The following is a 17,461-nucleotide window of genomic DNA, read 5'->3' as shown; positions in this document are numbered from 1 at the left end:
GGCCTGTGGGGCATGATGGTGCCTGCAAGAGTGATGGGGCTGCTCCTCTGCATGCAGCTCTGCATGGGTGAGTTGTGGGGAAAAGGGGTGGCCGTGGGACAGGGGAAGCAGAGGGGCAGGGTTGCAGCCACGGGACAGTCAGCCCCAGGCTCAGCCACCTCCCCTGGTGCGCACAGGCAGCGAGGTGCTGCGGCTGGTGGATGGCGGTGGGCGCTGTGCCGGTCGGGAGGAGGTGAAGCACAAAGGCGAATGGGGCTCCGTCTGCAGCTATGAATACAAGTGGGATGCACGTGAGGCTGGTGTGGTGTGCCAGCAGCTGGGCTGTGGCAAGGTGGCCCATAAGTCCCCATATGCCCCATTCGGGCAGGGCCAGGGACGCATCTGGTTGCATCCTACCTTCTGTGATGGCACTGAGGCCACCCTGCAGGACTGCACTCACTATGGCTGGGGCAAGCACTTCTGTGGCCACGAGTGGGATGTGGGAGTGATCTGCACAGGTGAGCTGGGGTGTCTGGGACCATGCCAGGACCCCTGGTCAGGGCTAACGCTGGTACCTGATGCAGAGGCACTGAAGCTGCAGCTGGTGGACGGCAGGGGACCCTGCGAGGGGAGAGTGGAGGTGAAGCTGCGGAACCTCTGGGGCACGGTATATGACAGTGCCTGGAACATGAATGATGCTGAGGTGGTGTGCCAGCAGCTGGGCTGTGGATCAGCTGCTCACACCACATTAACCAGGAGAGTTTCACATGTCAGGAGTCCCGTAATGTTGGCCGATATCAAATGCAAAGGGAACGAGAAGGCCATCTGGGACTGCAACATTAAGGCCTGGGGTCCATACAATGTCCCTCATCACTATAACGCCACTGTGGTCTGCCAAGGTGAGAGCTGGGGGCATGCAGCACTACAGGGTTCCCATCACCTGTTTCCCCCATCTCAGCAGCCCACCTCTCCCGGCAGGGTTCTCCCGGCTGGCCGGAGGGGACAGTGCCTGCTCGGGGCGGCTGGAGGTGAGGCAGGGCCGGGCCTGGGTCAGCGTCTGCCACAGCCATGTGGACCTCATGGCCGCCCAGGTCGTCTGCAGGGAGCTGGGCTGCGGTACAACACTGGCCCTTCCTGAGGCCGGGCATTTTGGAGTAGCAGCGGGGCCATTCTGGGATGGTGCCTTTGAGTGCAATGGAACTCAGCTCCTGCTATCTGCTTGCACACGGCGGCCTCCCCACATGCAGAACTGTACCCAACCAGCTGCCATCATCTGCACACGTAAGCACTGGCGCTGTGGGGCTGCATCAGCCCCATGAAGTATGGGTTGCCCAGGGGTCCCTCGCTCCTCCAAACCCCAGCACACTCTCTATGCTGCAGCCTACACCGGATTCCGGCTGGCGGATGGAGACTCACGCTGTGCTGACCGGGTGGAAGTCGAGGCTCGAGGGGTGTGGAAGCCGCTGTGTGCCACTGCCTGGGACCTGCCCGATGCCCATGTCCTCTGCCGTCACCTGGGCTGTGGCTCCGCTGTCTCCCTGTCCGCACCAGGCCATTTTGGGATGGGGACAGGGACACTGCTGCATGATGCCCTCAGCTGCAGCGGGAGCGAGCGGCACCCAGGCGAGTGCCCCGTGGAGGTGTTAGGGCAGCCCACCTGCCCCCTCGGGCACACCGCTGCCATCAACTGCTCAGGTGGGTGTGGGGACTGCGGGGAGCCCCAGCAGGTGGGGAGCACTGCCCATTCTCACGGCACAACATGGCTGTTGCAGGTGTCACTGAGCCCCTGCGACTCCACGGTGGGGAGAGCTGGTGCGACGGATGGCTGGAGGTGGCCACGCACCCAGGTGTCTGGGACCGTGTGTCTGTGCGGCTGTGGGACAATGGCACTGCCACCGTGGTGTGCCGACAGCAGGACTGCGGTGTGCCTGAGAAAATCTATGCTGTGCCAGACAGCGGCTCGGGCCCCATGGAGCTGCAGGAGCTGCAGTGCGATGGCACCGAGGAGCTCCTGGCACAGTGTAACACCTCAGGGTTGGCCACAGAGCCCAGCCACAGCCATGAGGAGTTGACCATTGCCTGCTCAGGTGAGTGCACTGGGAAAGGCCATGGGCATCACACTGCCATCCCCAGAACCAGCCTGACCCTCCCATGCAGGCAGCCGGCAGCTGAGGCTAGCAGGAGGCCCTGGGCGCTGCACCGGCAGGGTGGAGGTGTACAGCGAGGGCACCTGGGGCACCATCTGCCAGGACACCTGGACCCTGCAGGATGCCACCGTCGTCTGCCGCCAGCTGGGCTGTGGATGGGCTCTGGAGGCTCCTAGCTCTGAGCGCTTTGGGCCTGGCAGTGGGACACTGTGGTCGGGTGCCGGGGACTGCTCTGGGGTGGAAGATGCTCTCTGGCACTGCCCAGCCCCAGTGCAGCGTGGCTGCCAGCATGGTGGTGGTGCGGGTGCCGTGTGCTCAGGTGAGTGCCACCATCCCTCTGGGTGGGAGCAGCCCCACCACCCTCAGGCTGCAGTGATCCCCTGACCTTGTTGCAGGGCTGCTGGACCTGCGGCTGACGGGGGAAGGCAGCAGATGCCAAGGGCACCTGGAGGTGCTGCATGAGGGAATGTGGAGTTGTGTTTGTGCAAATGGCACCAGCCTCGCCACGGCCGCTGCCGTCTGCCACCAGCTGGGATGCGGCACAGGGGGGAGTCTGGTGGCTGTCCCTGCACAGGGCTCAGATCCTGCCTGGCTGAGCTGGGTGAGATGTGAGGAGGGGGCCCCCTCGCTCTGGCGCTGCCGCTCAGCTCCCTGGCAGCTGCAGGAATGTGACCCCACCTGGATCGCCTACATCGCATGTGAAGAGGACACCAGGGACAGGAGTGAGGCCACCAGCCCAACCCCCGGTAGCAGCCACAAGGACAGAATCACCTCAACAAATGGTTCTGTCCATGCTCCCTGTCCTCTAACTGCTGCAATGGGATCCCCACGGGGCCTCACGCTTCCCATCGCTGCCCCACAGCTCTCACCCACAGCGCTGTCCCACTGACAGAAGCATCAAGGAGCATTTCAGCCCTCACAGTGTTGTGCGTGATCCTGGGGATGCTGCTGTGCCTGGCCCTGGCCGCCCTGGCTGTGCAGGCACACCGCGCACGGGCCCAGTGCCAAGGTGGGCACCACTCTGGGGTCCCCCACCACAGGGCAGCGCCTTGGGGACATCGTGGTCACCAGTGCCATGCGTGCTGCCTTGCAGGCCCCAGCAAGGACGCCACTTCCGAGGTTGTGTATGAGGAGCTTGACTACAGCCTGATGCCCAAGTACCAGGAGGTGCCCAGCCACACAGGTGGGAGCATGATGGTCTCTGTGGCCTGAGGCTCTCCCCATCCCCTATCATGTCCACAACACCCTTCTTCCCCTCCAGGCTCCCTGTCCCAAGGCTCATAAACAAAGATGGCAGATCACCCCAGGGATGGCACTGAGGAGAATGACCTCCAGGTGTCCTCAGGTAGGGGCACAGGCACAGACATGCACTGTGATTATAGAAAGGCACCGGGCAGCCATCTGAGGGGGACACAGCCAAACAGCGCTGATGGGGAGGCGAGGGCACGCAGCCCCTCCTGGCTGTGTCCTCACCACTGGCCCCTCCGTGCCTTTCGCAGACCCCCTTGCCCAGCCCCAGCACAGACCCTCGCATGGCTACGACGATGCTATGGCTGTGCCGGAGGTGTTCCACTCTCCCCACACCGGGGATGTCCTGGCACAGCCCCCCGAGGACATGAGCTGTGATGACATTGGTGTCAGCATCCTGGGGACATCACTGTGAGCAGGCCCTGGAGACGTGGCTTGAACAGGGATATCTGTCCCCAAGAAGGGGTGGCTCTAGTCATGGCAGCATCACCTCTCCCTGCCTGGCGCTGCAGAACAGCAGCAACCTGCTCCATTCTCCTACCTGCACCTGTAACACAACAGCTTGTCAGCTTTTTTGAAATTATTTTCTGTAACTCTTCCTTTATATCTTCTTTATTAAAACCCCAAATATGTGTAGAAATGATTCCAGCCTTGGCTCCTCTACCTGAGTTCATTGACCATCCCTCAGGGCAGTGGGGAAAAGCTGGATTTCAGAGATATCTCCGTTGGCTCTGGGCACCGGGGAAACAACGGGAAGAGTGGGAAAGCTCATGGAGATGAGGTGGGATGGCTCCCAGGACTGCTGCACTGCAGGGGAAGGATAACAAGGACCGCGTGTCCCACAGGCACACAGGTGCAGGCACGCTGCCACACGCTGTGGTTTCACCCGGCAGGCAGCTGAGCAGCACCCGGCCGTTCGCTCACTCCGCCCCTGCCCCCAGTGTGCAATGCGGGAGAGAGCTGTAAACAAACTCGTGGGGCGAGATACAAGCGGAAAAGGACAGAAAGGGAAAACAGTCACAGACATTCAGATGATAACTGTACATGCATGTATCTCCACACAAATTCACAGCCTTTGCACAGACGTTTTGATAAGCAAACCTGAGTAAGCTGACTCTCACCCTGCGCTTGCTGGTAGGATCTCCTCTTCTGAGGACACCTCTGTTGTGGGTGGGAAGAGGACACATGGTAAAGAGCTCCCTCTGAAACAAGAGACATCGTATCAGGGGCCTGAGTCTCCTCCTGCACCTGTCTGTTCCTGTACTCTGTAAGGACCTGCAGTGGCTGAGGACAGGATTCACATCCCTGCTGTACGTTCCTGATGGAAGGTGCCAAGCAGCTGTCCCTGGAGTTTTCATTAAGTCCTGGAATGGGTTGTCCTTACTTATCTGCTCTATGCCAGTGCTGGGTGCCGCTGCCAGGAGGAATGACAGCCTCCTGGCTGGCAGCGCATGTCCCTCCCTAGTAAGCAAGGCCTTCCCGCCGGGGCCTCTCAGCTGGGCCCAGAGCCCTGCTGCAGAGCTGGCTGGTGCTGCCCGCAGAGCTGTAGGCCTGGCCCTGCTGAGCCCTGCTCTGGGGCTCCTGCTGCCTCATGGGCCCTGCTCCAGAAGGTTGGTAGCCCGTGTTGGTGCTCTCGTGGCAGGGCAGTGCCAGAGCTCTGCAGCACGAGCACAACAGGGTGGGAGCATTGCCCTGGGCCCTTCTGGCATTCCTGTCCTGCACACTGCAGCCCTGCACCCTCAGCAGGAGCCCAGCCCCACAGCCGTGTTCTCAGGAGCCCCTGGTGCCCATTGAGCCATGTGGCCACTCACAGACCCTGCAGCGGGGCCAGGCGCAGCCCCACATCCCAGCCCTGCGTACAGGCAGGGTTTCGCTTTTGAAAGCAGCCGTGCACCCATCGCACACTTCCTCCTTTCCCAGCACCGCGCTGCACACGGGGACACAGGGAGGGACACGTCGGCCCTGTGCCTTCCCCTATGAAGCTGGGGCTTCTGTGCTGTCCCCTCAGCAGCCGGACACCCCTAGGACTGCTGCAATCTGCAGCTGTCCCTGTGTCTGCTCCTGGCGCAGCAATACCAAAGCAGGGAAGCAGGACCCCTCACCATGTGCTGCAGGCTCCAGTCTAAGAGCATCCCTTTGTGCAACGTATTGCTTCTGTCCAGGTGGCACAGCAGCTGTGTGAGGTTGGTGCTCTCCCTGGGTCCCTGCACAGGAGAAAATATCCCCTCCAGGTTATGCTGCAGGGCAAGCACAGGGATTGCGTGTGCCCAGATTCAGGCAGTGCTGTGTCCCACTGCCTGATGCGAGAGGCCGGGCATGGCCCTCTTGTGCATGTCCTGGCTAGCATGGGGACCTTATTCACCCCACTGCTCCCTGGGGAACCCCAAAGGCAGCTGTAGGACCCCATCAAAACAAGCTGGGCGCTAGGGTACAGAGGGAGGCCCCTGTTTGGGGTCACTCCTGTCTCTGTGGAGACCCTCTCTGCATAGGCAAAGCCACCGCCCCAGCAGGGGTACACAGTGTACGTGCAGGCTGGCTCACCTCGGGGACACACAGGCAATGAGCCCCCATTGCGGGGCTGCGTGATGACAGAAGCGGAGACAAGCCTCATATTTGGGCATGAAGCAGGTTATTGGAGGCTGGGCCCAGGCAAGCAGCAGATAAACCTGCTGATAACGGCTCCCACCGTACATCGCCGTCCCCATTGGCTCCTGCCACCAGGGGCTGCCTATATCTCCCCCTCCCCATCCCAGGCTACGGGCAGGGCCTGTAGGGCATGATGGTGCCTGCCAGGGTGCTCGGGCTGCTCTACTGCGTGCAGCTCTGCATGGGTGAGTTGTGGGGCAGGGGGGTGGCTGTGAGACAGGGGAAGCGGAGGGTCAGGGTTGCAGCCATAGGACAGGCACCCCCAGGCTCAGCCACCTCCCCAGGTGCCCACAGGCAGCGAGATGCTGCAGCTGGTGGATGGCGGTGGGCGCTGTGCCGGTCGGGTGCAGATGAAGCACGAGGGCGAATGGGGCTCTGTCTGCAGCTACGACGTCCAGTGGGACGCACAATGGGCCGGTGTGGTGTGCCGGCAGCTGGGCTGTGGCACGGTGGCCCATACGTCCCCATACGCCCCATTTGGGCAGGGCCAGGGACGCATCTGGTTGCATCCCTTCTTCTGTGATGGCACTGAGGCCACCCTGCAGGACTGCTCTCACTATGGCTGGGGCAAGCACTTCTGTGGCCACGAGTGGGATGTGGGAGTGATCTGCACAGGTGAGCTGGGGTGGCTGGGATGCACATACCATGCCAGGACCCCTGGTCAGGGCTGAGGCCGGTCCCTGATGCAGAGGCACTGGAGCTGCGGCTGGTGGATGGCAGGGGACCCTGCGAGGGGAGAGTGGCGGTGAAGCTGCGGGGATGCTGGGGCACAGTTGCTGACGATAACTGGAACATGAATGATGCTGAGGTGGTGTGCCAGCAGCTGGGCTGTGGATCAGCTGCTCACACCAAGTTTACCAAGCAAGTTTCACAAGTCAGGAGTCCAGTAATGTTGGCCTATATCAACTGCAATGGGAACGAGAAGGCCATCTGGGACTGCAACATTAAGCACTGGGGTCCCTACAACGTCACTCATGATTATAACGCCACTGTGGTCTGCCAAGGTGAGAGCTGGGGGCATGCGGCACCACAGGGAGCCCACTGCCCACATCCCACAGCCCAGCAGCCCACCTCTCCCGGCAGGGTTCTCCCAGCTGGCTGGAGGTGACAGTGCCTGTTTGGGGCGGCTGGAGGTGCGGCAGGGCCGGGCCTGGGTCAGCGTTTGCCATGGCCACGTGGACCTCATGGCCGCGCAGGTCGTCTGCAGGGAGCTGGGCTGCAGTACAACACTGGCCCTACCCAGGGCCGGGCATTTGGGAGCAGCAGCGGGGCCATTCTGGGATGGCGCCTTTGAGTGCAACGGAACTGAGCTCCTCCTGTCAATGTGCATACAGCAGCCTCCCCACATCCAGAACTGCACTCAACCTGCTGCCATCATCTGCACCCATAAGTACTGGTGCTGTGGGTCTGCGTCAGCCCTGAGCAGTGTGAGGGCCCCAGGGGTCCCTCACTCCTCCAACTCCAGCACCCTCTCTCTGCTGCAGCCTACACTGGGTTCCGGCTGGCTGAGTCAACTGCTCAGGTGGGTATGGGGGCCATGAGTACCCCCAGCAGGAGAGGAGCACTGCCCATCACCACGACACAGTCAGGCTGTTGCAGGTGTCACTGAGCCCCAGCGGCTCCACGGTGGGGAGAGCCGGTGCGACGGACGGCTGGAGGTGGCCATGCGCCCCGGTGTCTGGGCCCGTGTGTCTGTGGGGCTGTGGGACAATGGCACTGCCACCGTGGCGTGTCGGCAGCTAGGCTGCGGTGTGCCTGAGAAAATCTATGCTGTGCCAGCCACTGGATCAGGCCACATGGAGCTGCAGGAGCTGCGATGTGTCGGCACGGAAGAGCTCCTGGCACAGTGTAATGCCTCGGGGATGGCCACCAAGACCAACCACAGCCATGAGGAGTTGGCCATTGCCTGCTCAGGTGAGGGCACTGGGAAAGACCATGGGCATCACGCTGTCATCCCCAGACCCAGCCCGACCCTCCCATGCAGGCAGCCAGCAGCTGAGGCTGGCAGGAGGCCCCGGGCGCTGCGCCGGCAGGGTGGAGGTGTACAGCAAGGGCACCTGGGGCACCATCTGCCAGGACACCTGGACCCTGCAGGATGCCACCGTCGTCTGCCGCCAGCTGGGCTGTGGATGGGCCCTGGAGTCTCCTGGCTCAGAGCACTTTGGGCCTGGCACTGGGACGATGTGGCTGGGTGCTGGGGGCTGCTCCGGGACGGAGGATGCTCTCTGGCACTGCCCGGCCCCAGTGCAGCGTGGCTGCCAGCGTGGTGGTGGTGCGGGTGCCGTGTGCTCAGGTGAGTGCTACCATCTCTCTGGATGGGAGCAGCCCCACCACCCTCAGGGTTCAATGATCCCCTGACCTCGTTGCAGGGCTGCTGGACCTGCGGCTGATAGGGGAAAGCAGCAGATGCAGAGGGCACCTGGAGGTGCTGCATGAGGGGACGTGGGGTCGTGTTTGTGCCAATGGCACCAGCTCTGCCACAGCCACTGCCGTCTGCCACCAGCTGGGATGCGGCACAGGGGGGAGGCTGGCATTTGTCCCAGCACAGGGCTCAGATCCTGCCTGGCTGAGCTGGGTGAGTTGTGAGGAGGGGGCCCGCTCGCTCTGGCACTGCCCCTCGGCGCCCTGGCAGCTGCAAAAATGTGACCCCACCGGGATCACCCACATCACATGTGTAGAGAACACCAGAGACAGAAGTGAGGCCACCAGCCCAGCCCCAGGTAGCAGCTGCCAGGACAGAGTCACCTCACCAGATGGCTCTGTCCATGCTCACTGTCCTCTAACTGCTGCCATGGGATCCCCACGGGGCCTCATGGTTCCCATCACTGCCCCACAGATCTCACCCACAGCGCTGTCCCACTGACAGAAGCACCAAGGAGCGTGTCTGCACTCACAGTCTTGTGCGTGATCCTGGGGTTGCTGCTGTGCCTGGCCCTGGCCGCCCTGGCTGTGCAGGCACAGCGTGCACGAGCCCAGTCCCAAGGTGGGCACCGCTCTGAGGGTCCCCCACCACGGGGCAGCACCTTGGAGACATCGTGGTCACCAGTGCCATGCGTGCTGCATTGCAGGCCCCAGCAAGGATGCTGCCTCTGAGGTTGTGTATGAGGAGCTTGACTACAGCCTGATGCCCAAGTACCAGGAGGTGCCCAGCAGCACAGGTGAAAGCAGGATGGTCCCCGCGGCCTGGGACTTTCCCAATCTCCTTTCATGTCCCCAACACACTTCCTCCCCTCCAGGCTCCCTGTCCCAAGGCTCAGGAACAAAGATGGCAGATCACAGCAGGGACAGCGAAGAGCAGAGTGACCTCCAGGTGTCCCCAGGTAGGAGCACAGGCACAGAGGTGCACTGTGAGGACAGAAAAGCACTGGGCATCCATTCAAGGGGGACGCAGCCAAACAGCGCTGATGGGGAGGTGAGGGCACGCAGCCCCTCCTGGCTGTGTCCTCACCACCGGCCCCGCTGTGCCTTTCACAGACCCCCCTGCCCAGCCCCAGCACAGCCCCTCGCATGGCTACGACGATGCTATGGCTGTGCCAGAGGTGCCCCCCTCTCTTCATACGAGGGATGCCTTGACAGAGCCCCACGAGAACATGGGCTATGACGATGTTGGTGTCAGAGCTCTGGGGACATCGTTGTGAGCAGGGCCTGGGGACATGGCTGGAACAGGAGCCTCTCTCCGCAAATTCGGGTGGCTCTGGCCTTGGCAGCATCACCTCTCCCTGCCTGGCATTACAGAACAGTAGCAAACTGCTCCATTCTCCTTCCTGCACCTGCAGCACAACAGCTTGTCAGCTTTTTCAAAATTATTTTCTGTAACTCTTTCCTTATGAGTATCTCTTCTTTATTAAAACCCCTCATCTGTGTGGAAACTCACTTGCAGCCTTGGCTCCTCTACCTGAGTCTATCAGCCTTCCCTCGGGGCTGTGGGGCAAACCTGGATTTCAGAGACACCCCCCTTGGCGCTTGGCACTGGGGAAACAACAGGAAGAGTGGGAAAGCTCATGGAGACCAGGTAGGATGGCTCCCAGGACTGCTGCACTGCAGTGGAAGGACAACAAGGACCGCGTGTCCCACAGGCACACAGGTGCAGGCACGCTGCCATACACTGTGGTTTTACCCGGCAGGCAGCTGAGCAGCACCCGGCCGTTCGCTCACTCTGCCCCTGCCCCCAGTGTGCAATGGCGGAGAGAGCTGTAAACAAACTTGTGGGGCGACATACAAACGGAAAAGGACAGAAAAGGAAAACAGTTACAGACATTCAGATGATAACTGTACATGCATGTACCCCACACAAATTCACAGCCTTTGCACACACGTTTTGATAAGGAAACTGGCGCATGCTGACTCTCACCCTGCGCTTGCTGGTAGGATCTCCTCTTCTGAGGACACCTCTGTTGTGGGTGGGAAGAGGACACGTGGTAAAGAGCTCCCTCTGATACAAGAGACATGTATCAGGGGCCTGAGTCATCTCCATGCACCTGTCTGTTCCTGTAGTCTGTAAGAACCTGCAGTGGCTGAGGGCAGGATTCACATCCCTGCTGTATGTTCCTGATGGAAGGTGCCAAGCAACCGTCCCTGGAGTTTTCATTAAAGTCATGGAACGGGCTGTCCTTCCTCATCTGCTCTATGCCACCGCTGTGTGCCTCTGCCAGGAGCAATGGCGGCCTCCTGGCTGGCAGCGCATGTCCCTCCCGAGCAGGCCAGGCCTTCCTGCTGGGGCCTCTCAGCTGGGCCCAGAGCCCTGCTGCGGTGCCGCTTGGTTCTGCCTGCAGAGCTGTTGGCCCTGCTGAGCCCTGCTCTGGGGCTTCTGCTGCCTCCTGGGCCCTGCTCCGGCCTGATGGGAGGCCATTTAGGTGCTCTCGTGGCAGGGCAGGGCCAGAGCTCTGCAACACGAGCACAAGATGGAGGGAGCACTGCCTTGGGCCCTGCTGGCATTCCTGTCCGGCACACTGCAGCCCTGCACCCTCAGCAGGAGCCCAGCCCCACAGCCGTGTTCTCAGGAGCCCCTGGTGCCCATTGAGCCAAGTGGCCATGCACTGACCCTGCAGCGAGGCCAGGCACAGCCCTGCATCCCAGCCCTTCGTACAAGCAGGGTTTCACTTTTGAAAGCGGCCGCGCACCGGTTGCACACTTCCTCCTTCCCCAGCACCACGCTGCAATTGAGGACAGGGGCAGGGACACGTCGGCCCAGCGCCTCCCCCTGTGAAGCTGGGTTTCCGTACAGTCCCCTCAGCAGCCAGACACCCCTAGGACTGCTGCAATCTGCAGCTGACCCTGAATCTGCTCCTACACAGCGATACCAAAGCAGTGGAGCGGGACCCCTTCCAGCATGCTACAGGCTGGAGTCGAAGAGCATCACTTTATGCTTATGTATCGCTTCTGTGCAGGTGGTATGGCAGCTGCATGCGGTTGTTGCTCACAATGGATCCCCATGCAGAAGAAAACATCCCCTCCTGCTCATGCTGCAGGGCATGCATGGGGACTGTGCGTTCCCAGATGCAGGCAGTACATTGGCTCATGCACTGGCTCATGAGAGGGGCCTGGCATGGCCATCATGAGCATGTCCATCGTGAGCATGTCCACAACAGCGTGGGGAACTTATTCACCCCCATGCTGCCTGGAGAATCACAAAGGCAGCTCTAGGACCCCACCATAATGAGCTGGGCACTAAGGTGCAGAGGGAGGCCCTGTTTAGGAACACTCCTGTTCCTGTGGGGACCCACTCTGCATGGACACTGCCCCAGCCCCAGCTCAGGGACACACAGCACCCAGGCAGGCTGGCTCACCACAGGGACATGCAGGCAGAAAGCCCCCTTGTTGGGGCTGTGTGACACCAGAAGAGGAGGCAAGCCTCATATTTCGGCACAAAGCAGGTTATTGGAGGCTGGGCCCCAACAAGCAGCAGATAACCCTGCTGATAACAGCTCCCAACATGCAGCAGATGTGCAGCAATCAGAAGGACTAACGCAATGGAAATAGCATTACAAAAAAAGGTGGAAGGAAAATAGAGTGCTCACCCAGATTAGAAGATTCTGGGCTAACAGGGAAAGGCTCTCACCAACGAGAGAACTTCAGGAAGAGAGCCTGGCTCAGGGGCAGTCAGCCCTTAAATGAGGCATAAGAGGGGTACAGCCAGGCTCCACCCCCTTCTGGTCACACAGGTGAATTGCCTTCACCTGTGCTCCCAGGGCTGACTGGGTTTTTCCTCCAGGTGCTCAATCAGTGGTTCAGGCCATGACTCAGCAGTTCCCATACACTCCACCCCTTCATGGCATGAACCAATGATCAAGTTAGCTTGAGGGTGAGCCTTCCCTGATACAGGGATCCAAAACACCATGATGATTATACAATTGCCCATCGCGATGCAGGTTGACACAATGTGAGACGATTGATGATCAGTTCATGGTTGAGGTTCACATTGTCTTATGGGCCAGTGCTCGATGATGTTACTGGAGGCATGCAGTTGTTTGGTGCAGATCAGTCTCATGTCCCACCAGTCCACATAGGCCATCACCGGGTCCTTGTTATCCTTCCACTGCTGTGCAGCAGTCCTGGGAGCTCATTCCAAAGAGTGAGCCCCCGATATACAGCCCAGCTATCTGTGCAGATGTTCAGTGCACTGTCACCAGGTTCCTTGGTGATAACCATCCACACGGCTCGCAGCTCTGCCCATTGGCTACTTTGACCATCCCCCTCTTCAAACCAGATTGTGTCAGTGGAGGGATGGTATGCCACTGCTCTCCACTTGCTTGGGTTGCCTTTGCTGGACCCATCCATATACCAGGCGTCTTCAGGAATGGGATATTTCCCCTCCTGAACAGGACTCTTCTCCGGTGGAGCGACCGTTGTTTCTTTCGGTGCATCACAGTGACACGTCACTGGGCCTAAGATCTTTTGAAGTTCTTCTTTCAATGGTGATGAAGACAAACTACTCCGCTGGCTGAGATAGGCGACCCATTGTGCCGCTGTCTGTGCCTGGGCCACCCCTGTCTTAGGAAAGTGGGTCAGATCTTTCACCCACCCCTGAATCGGCAAGGTGGTCTTAACTGTGACCTCAGATGTTTGGGTTATTGGCTCTACCACCTGTAATGCAGAGTAGGCAGCCAATAACTGTTTTTCAATCATGCTTTATCTTTCCTCTGCTCCGTGCCAGACCTGAGACCAGAACCCGATTGGGGTCCGAACAGAACTCTGGCGTTGCCACAGGCCCCAGCCAAAGCCGTCCTGAGTGACATGAACGTCCAATTCAGCTGGGAGGGTAGGATCAAATATAGCCAGCACCTGGGCTTGTTTAACAGCCAGTTTTGCCTGTTGGAAAGCCTCGTGTTCCGTTCTCCCCCAGTCCCATAGTTGCCCCTTCTTTGTGAGTCTATATAACGGCCTCAGCAGCTGTGCTAAATGAGGTATAAAGGAACGCCAATATCCCAATACACCCAAGAACTCCTGCAGCTGCTTCGGTGTTGTAGGGACTGGGAATGCCTGAACCTTATCTATGACAGCACTGGGTAGTACTTTGGTCTTTCCTGACCAAACTACCCCCAGGAATTTCACAGATAGGCCTGGACCCTGCACCTTCTGGGGGTTTATAACCCATCCTTTTTCCTGCAGATAGGTAGTTAATGAATCTGCTGCCTGCCCTACTGCCTCCAGTGAGTCAGATGTCAACATGAGATCATCAATATAATGATACAAGCTAACAGTGTTAGGTTTTTCCCAATTTGCCAGGTCACACACACTAGGTTATGGCAGTATGTTGGTGAATGCACGTACCCCTGTGGCAGGACCTGAAAGGTCCACTGCCTGCCTCCCCATGTAAATGCGAACTGGTCTTGTGATTCTTCAGCAATTGGAATACTGAAGAATGCATTCGCCAGGTTTCTATTTCCCTACTCAATGTGTCCATTAGGGAGGCAATATTGGGTACGGCTGCGTGAACAGGCAGCGTGACCTTATTTAGTTCTCTATAGTCTACCGTCATTCTCCATGTGCCATCTGAATTCCGCACTGGCCATATGAGGGAATTAAACGGGCTATGTGCAGGTCTTATGATCCCAGCTTTTTCTAATTCCTGCACAGTCCTTGCTATTTCATCTTGCCCCCCCCGGGAGCCTATACTGCCGCACATTAGTGATCCAGCACGGTTCCAGCAGGCGAATAGGCTCATGCTTTGCATGGCCTCTCAATATCGCCTGCACCGCCCGGATACTGATACACCTCTGTCGGAGTCTGAACTCTCCAACGGTTGTCTGGAGAGCCAGACCCCAGAAAATGTCTATGCCCAAGATGTACTCTGGGACTGGGGCAATAGACACCTTATATTCCCGGGGCGGGAGACGCCCAACCCCCAGTTTCAACTACGTCTGGGTAACTGGAATGGTCTGTCCCCCGAAGCCACCGGTCATTGTTCTATCCCCATTAAACTTAGTCGGATCCCCATAAATAATTGACATTTCCGCACCTGTGTCAACCAGTACCATAACCCTTTGTATGTTCTTTCGGGACCAAAAAATTGTCAGCTCAACATAGGGCCTCTGGTCCCGTCTGGAGGCCCTAACATGGGGACTAATATCCCCTATCAAGCCGTGAATTGGGCAAGTGCCAAGTCTTTTTCCTCAGGTGGCTCAGGCATCATAGCCCGAGTCACCTGGGGAGTCTTATTCCTTTTATTAGGGACTATAAAGTCCTCTAGGTTCCAAGTATTTTCTGGTATTCGTTCAATTATTCATACCCTTGTCCTTTTGGAGGTACTTAGAAATTTTTGATCATCCCTTAGTTGTTTCCATAACTGAAGCAAAACATGATTAGGTTGGCGGTCGATTTTAGCAAAAGCCACCCCGTCCCGTATGAGGTCATTAACATCTGTTTACAGGATACCCGTATGGGGCCCGATCAGGGTGTCTGTGGGGCAGCTTTTCCAATTTAATTATGGGATATACCTCAGCCCCTTCCACTGTCCTAATATTACACCTTGCCCTTAGGCGCTCTGTCTCCCCCAGATCAGCCATGAACTGGGCAGCCTGCTGAACAATGGCCTCTGAGGCCACCAAGGGGTTCAATATAGATAACAGTGTGCCGTAACGGTGGGAGGGTGCCTGCTGTAAAATTAGGTCCCTCATTCCAGCCGAGAATTTTACTAAGTCAGGACTTTCAAAGCCATCCTCATAAATGGCCTCTTTCATTCCTACCTCACGAATATATGTTTGGAGGTCCTCCATGGAGGACCATAAACCTGCATGCACCGGGATATCAGCCTTACGTCATGGTTTTATTATTTTCGCTTATTGGTATTCCACATCATAACATCATGTAGTGTATGCACCTGGTTCTCAGAAGAGAAGGACTACTACAGTCCCCACAGTACTTTGCTCCTCTGTTACCATTTTCCAGCCAGAGGGAAAAGATAAATGCTTGCAGATCACGAGACCTCGTCCTTTTTTTCCACCCGTCTCTCGTCCTGGCAGCACCTCGCTCTCCATCCGTCTTATCGTCGGTAGTAGAGTAAGGCCTACCTTGATTTTGGGACATTCTCTCTGTATTGGATTTATCAGCTTAAATTGTAATTATATTGTATTATAGTGTGTTGTTTTGCATTCCGATATCTTATTTAGTAAATTAGTTTGTTTCTCCTCAGATTGTTGCCGCTGTTCTTTGCTCTCAGGGCCATCTCCTTACCCTTCTTCCCTTTTCCCGCGGTGTGGGCCCATGGGTCCCCATCCCCTTGGTCACGGAACTGGGCCGAACACCCATAAACAGTTGACACCTTATTAGGCCAAGGGATACAGCATGCCACCATCAACCAATCCATTAAGGTACGATTCTCCTCATTATGTTGCACAGTGGCATACAGCCTCTGTCTGAGGGCAGGGTGCGAGGTAACGGATGAGAGCTTGGAAACTTCTGGTCCATTGACCATAACACTCTCTGCCCCCTGTCCCATAATCGGAGTAACCAAGCTGGTACGCTTCCTCTTGGTTTCTGCCAAAAGCGTTGCACCAAATCCATCAATTCAGACTCCGTATAGGGGCAAGCTGTTACATGGGGATAGGTTTGGGCAGGGAGCCATTGATCAGGGGCACCTCTGCTGGACTGTCCAGTATCTTTTTTGTTTTTTCTGCGTCACTAAAGGTCAGATCACGAAGGGATCCACCTCAAGTGGGGCTTCGAGATCCGATCTAGAGATTATCCCCATTGGATTACCCAGGTCAACTGGTTCAGGGCCCTGAGTAATTTCCAATGCAATATTCCATACTTCTGTTAAGGGGAAAGTCAGACTTGATTTTTTCCCCATCAATAGGCCAAGCTCTTGCTCGATTTTCCCAATGCAATCACGCAGTAGTTGGTTCTCGTTTTCTAAAGTATTATTTGAAAGTTCTGCACAATTTAGAGCCATTGCAAGGGGTCATGCCACAGTGGATGCAGCCAGTCAGTGTTCCTTTGTAATCAGGATGTTTTTATCAAATCCATAAAAATATTTCACCATGCCAGATGGTGACTGATAAATATTTCCACTACCTCGCAAGGGACCCCAATCTTCAAATGGGCTGCCAGTTCATAAAAGGGTGAACCCAGAAATCCTGGGATGCGCCCCGGCAAGGTTTTATCTAGAGGGACGATGTTCTCCCCCTTGGCACACTTAAAGATATTCAAGAGTAAAGCCATTTCAATAGTCAGGCCTGCCTGACTCACCAAACGTAGTGATCAGAAGATCTAACGCGATGGAAACAGTGTTACAAAAAAAGGGGGAAGGAAAAAAGAGTGCTCACCCAGACTGGAAAATTTAGGGTCCACAGAGAAAGACACGTACCAATGAGAGATCTCCAGGAAATAACCTGCAGCAGGGGCAGTCAGCCCTTAAATGAGGCCTAAGAGGGGTGGAGCCTGGCTCCACCCCCTTCTGGTCACAGGTCAATTGCTTTCAGCTGTGCTCCCAGGGCTGACTGGGTCTTTCCTCTAGGTGGGACCCCATGCAGAGGTGTCCCCCTCTCCCAAAACCTGAGATGCCCAGGGCTGTGGGGCAAAGCTGAATTTCAGAGACATCCCCTTCAGCTCTGGGCATCTGTGAAACAACAGGAACAGTGGGAAAGCTCATGGAGATGAGGCGAGATGGCTCCCAGCACTGCTGCACTGCAGGGGAAGGATAACAAGGACCGCGTGTCCCACAGGCACACAGGTACAGGCACGCTGCCATACACTGTGGTTTTGCCTGGCAGGCAGCTGAGCAGCACCCGGCCGTTCGTTCTCCCTGCTCCTGCCCCCAGTGTGCAATGGGGGAGAGAGCTGTAAACAAACTCATGGGGCGACATAAAAACGGAAAAGGACAGGAAGGGAAAACAGTTACAGACATTCAGATGACAACTGTACATGGATGTATCTCCTCACAAATCCACAGCCTTTGCACAGACGTTTTGAGAAGCAAACCTGAGTAAGCTGACTCTCACCCT

General features: G+C 57.6%; 2 protein-coding genes and 1 long non-coding RNA gene across 3 annotated transcripts; all 3 read left to right on the top strand.

Moving 5' to 3' along the window:
* On the top strand, window positions 1–2,205 carry LOC110391336 (deleted in malignant brain tumors 1 protein-like). Its single transcript, XM_021383166.1, has 5 exons — window positions 1–67; window positions 177–497; window positions 564–878; window positions 958–1,260; window positions 1,360–2,205. The coding sequence occupies exons 1-5, from the start codon at window positions 13–15 to the stop codon at window positions 2,049–2,051; spliced, it is 1,686 nt and encodes a 561-aa protein (XP_021238841.1). The 5' UTR covers window positions 1–12; the 3' UTR covers window positions 2,052–2,205.
* LOC110391331 (deleted in malignant brain tumors 1 protein-like) lies at window positions 2,124–15,354 on the top strand (the record flags this gene model as incomplete). The annotated part of the gene is made up of 10 exons (XM_021383155.1): window positions 2,124–2,445; window positions 2,522–3,013; window positions 3,220–3,309; window positions 3,626–3,785; window positions 6,277–6,680; window positions 6,794–7,024; window positions 7,104–7,241; window positions 7,505–7,542; window positions 7,764–9,178; window positions 9,257–15,354. Coding segments are annotated over 9 exons (2,490 nt in total), but the record flags the coding sequence as incomplete, so codon positions are not given.
* On the top strand, window positions 3,016–5,210 carry LOC110391338. Its single transcript, XR_002434044.1, has 4 exons — window positions 3,016–3,135; window positions 3,220–3,309; window positions 3,388–3,471; window positions 3,626–5,210. It is a non-coding gene; the product is annotated as an uncharacterized LOC110391338 (long non-coding RNA).
* Window positions 15,355–17,461: the final 2,107 nt, after the last annotated feature.

This window comes from Numida meleagris, unplaced genomic scaffold (assembly GCF_002078875.1).
Source record: "Numida meleagris isolate 19003 breed g44 Domestic line unplaced genomic scaffold, NumMel1.0 unplaced_Scaffold351, whole genome shotgun sequence".
Lineage (NCBI taxonomy): Eukaryota > Metazoa > Chordata > Aves > Galliformes > Numididae > Numida > Numida meleagris.
The sequence above is the reverse complement of the archived record's forward strand: the minus strand, read 5'-3'. Positions and strand labels throughout refer to the sequence as shown.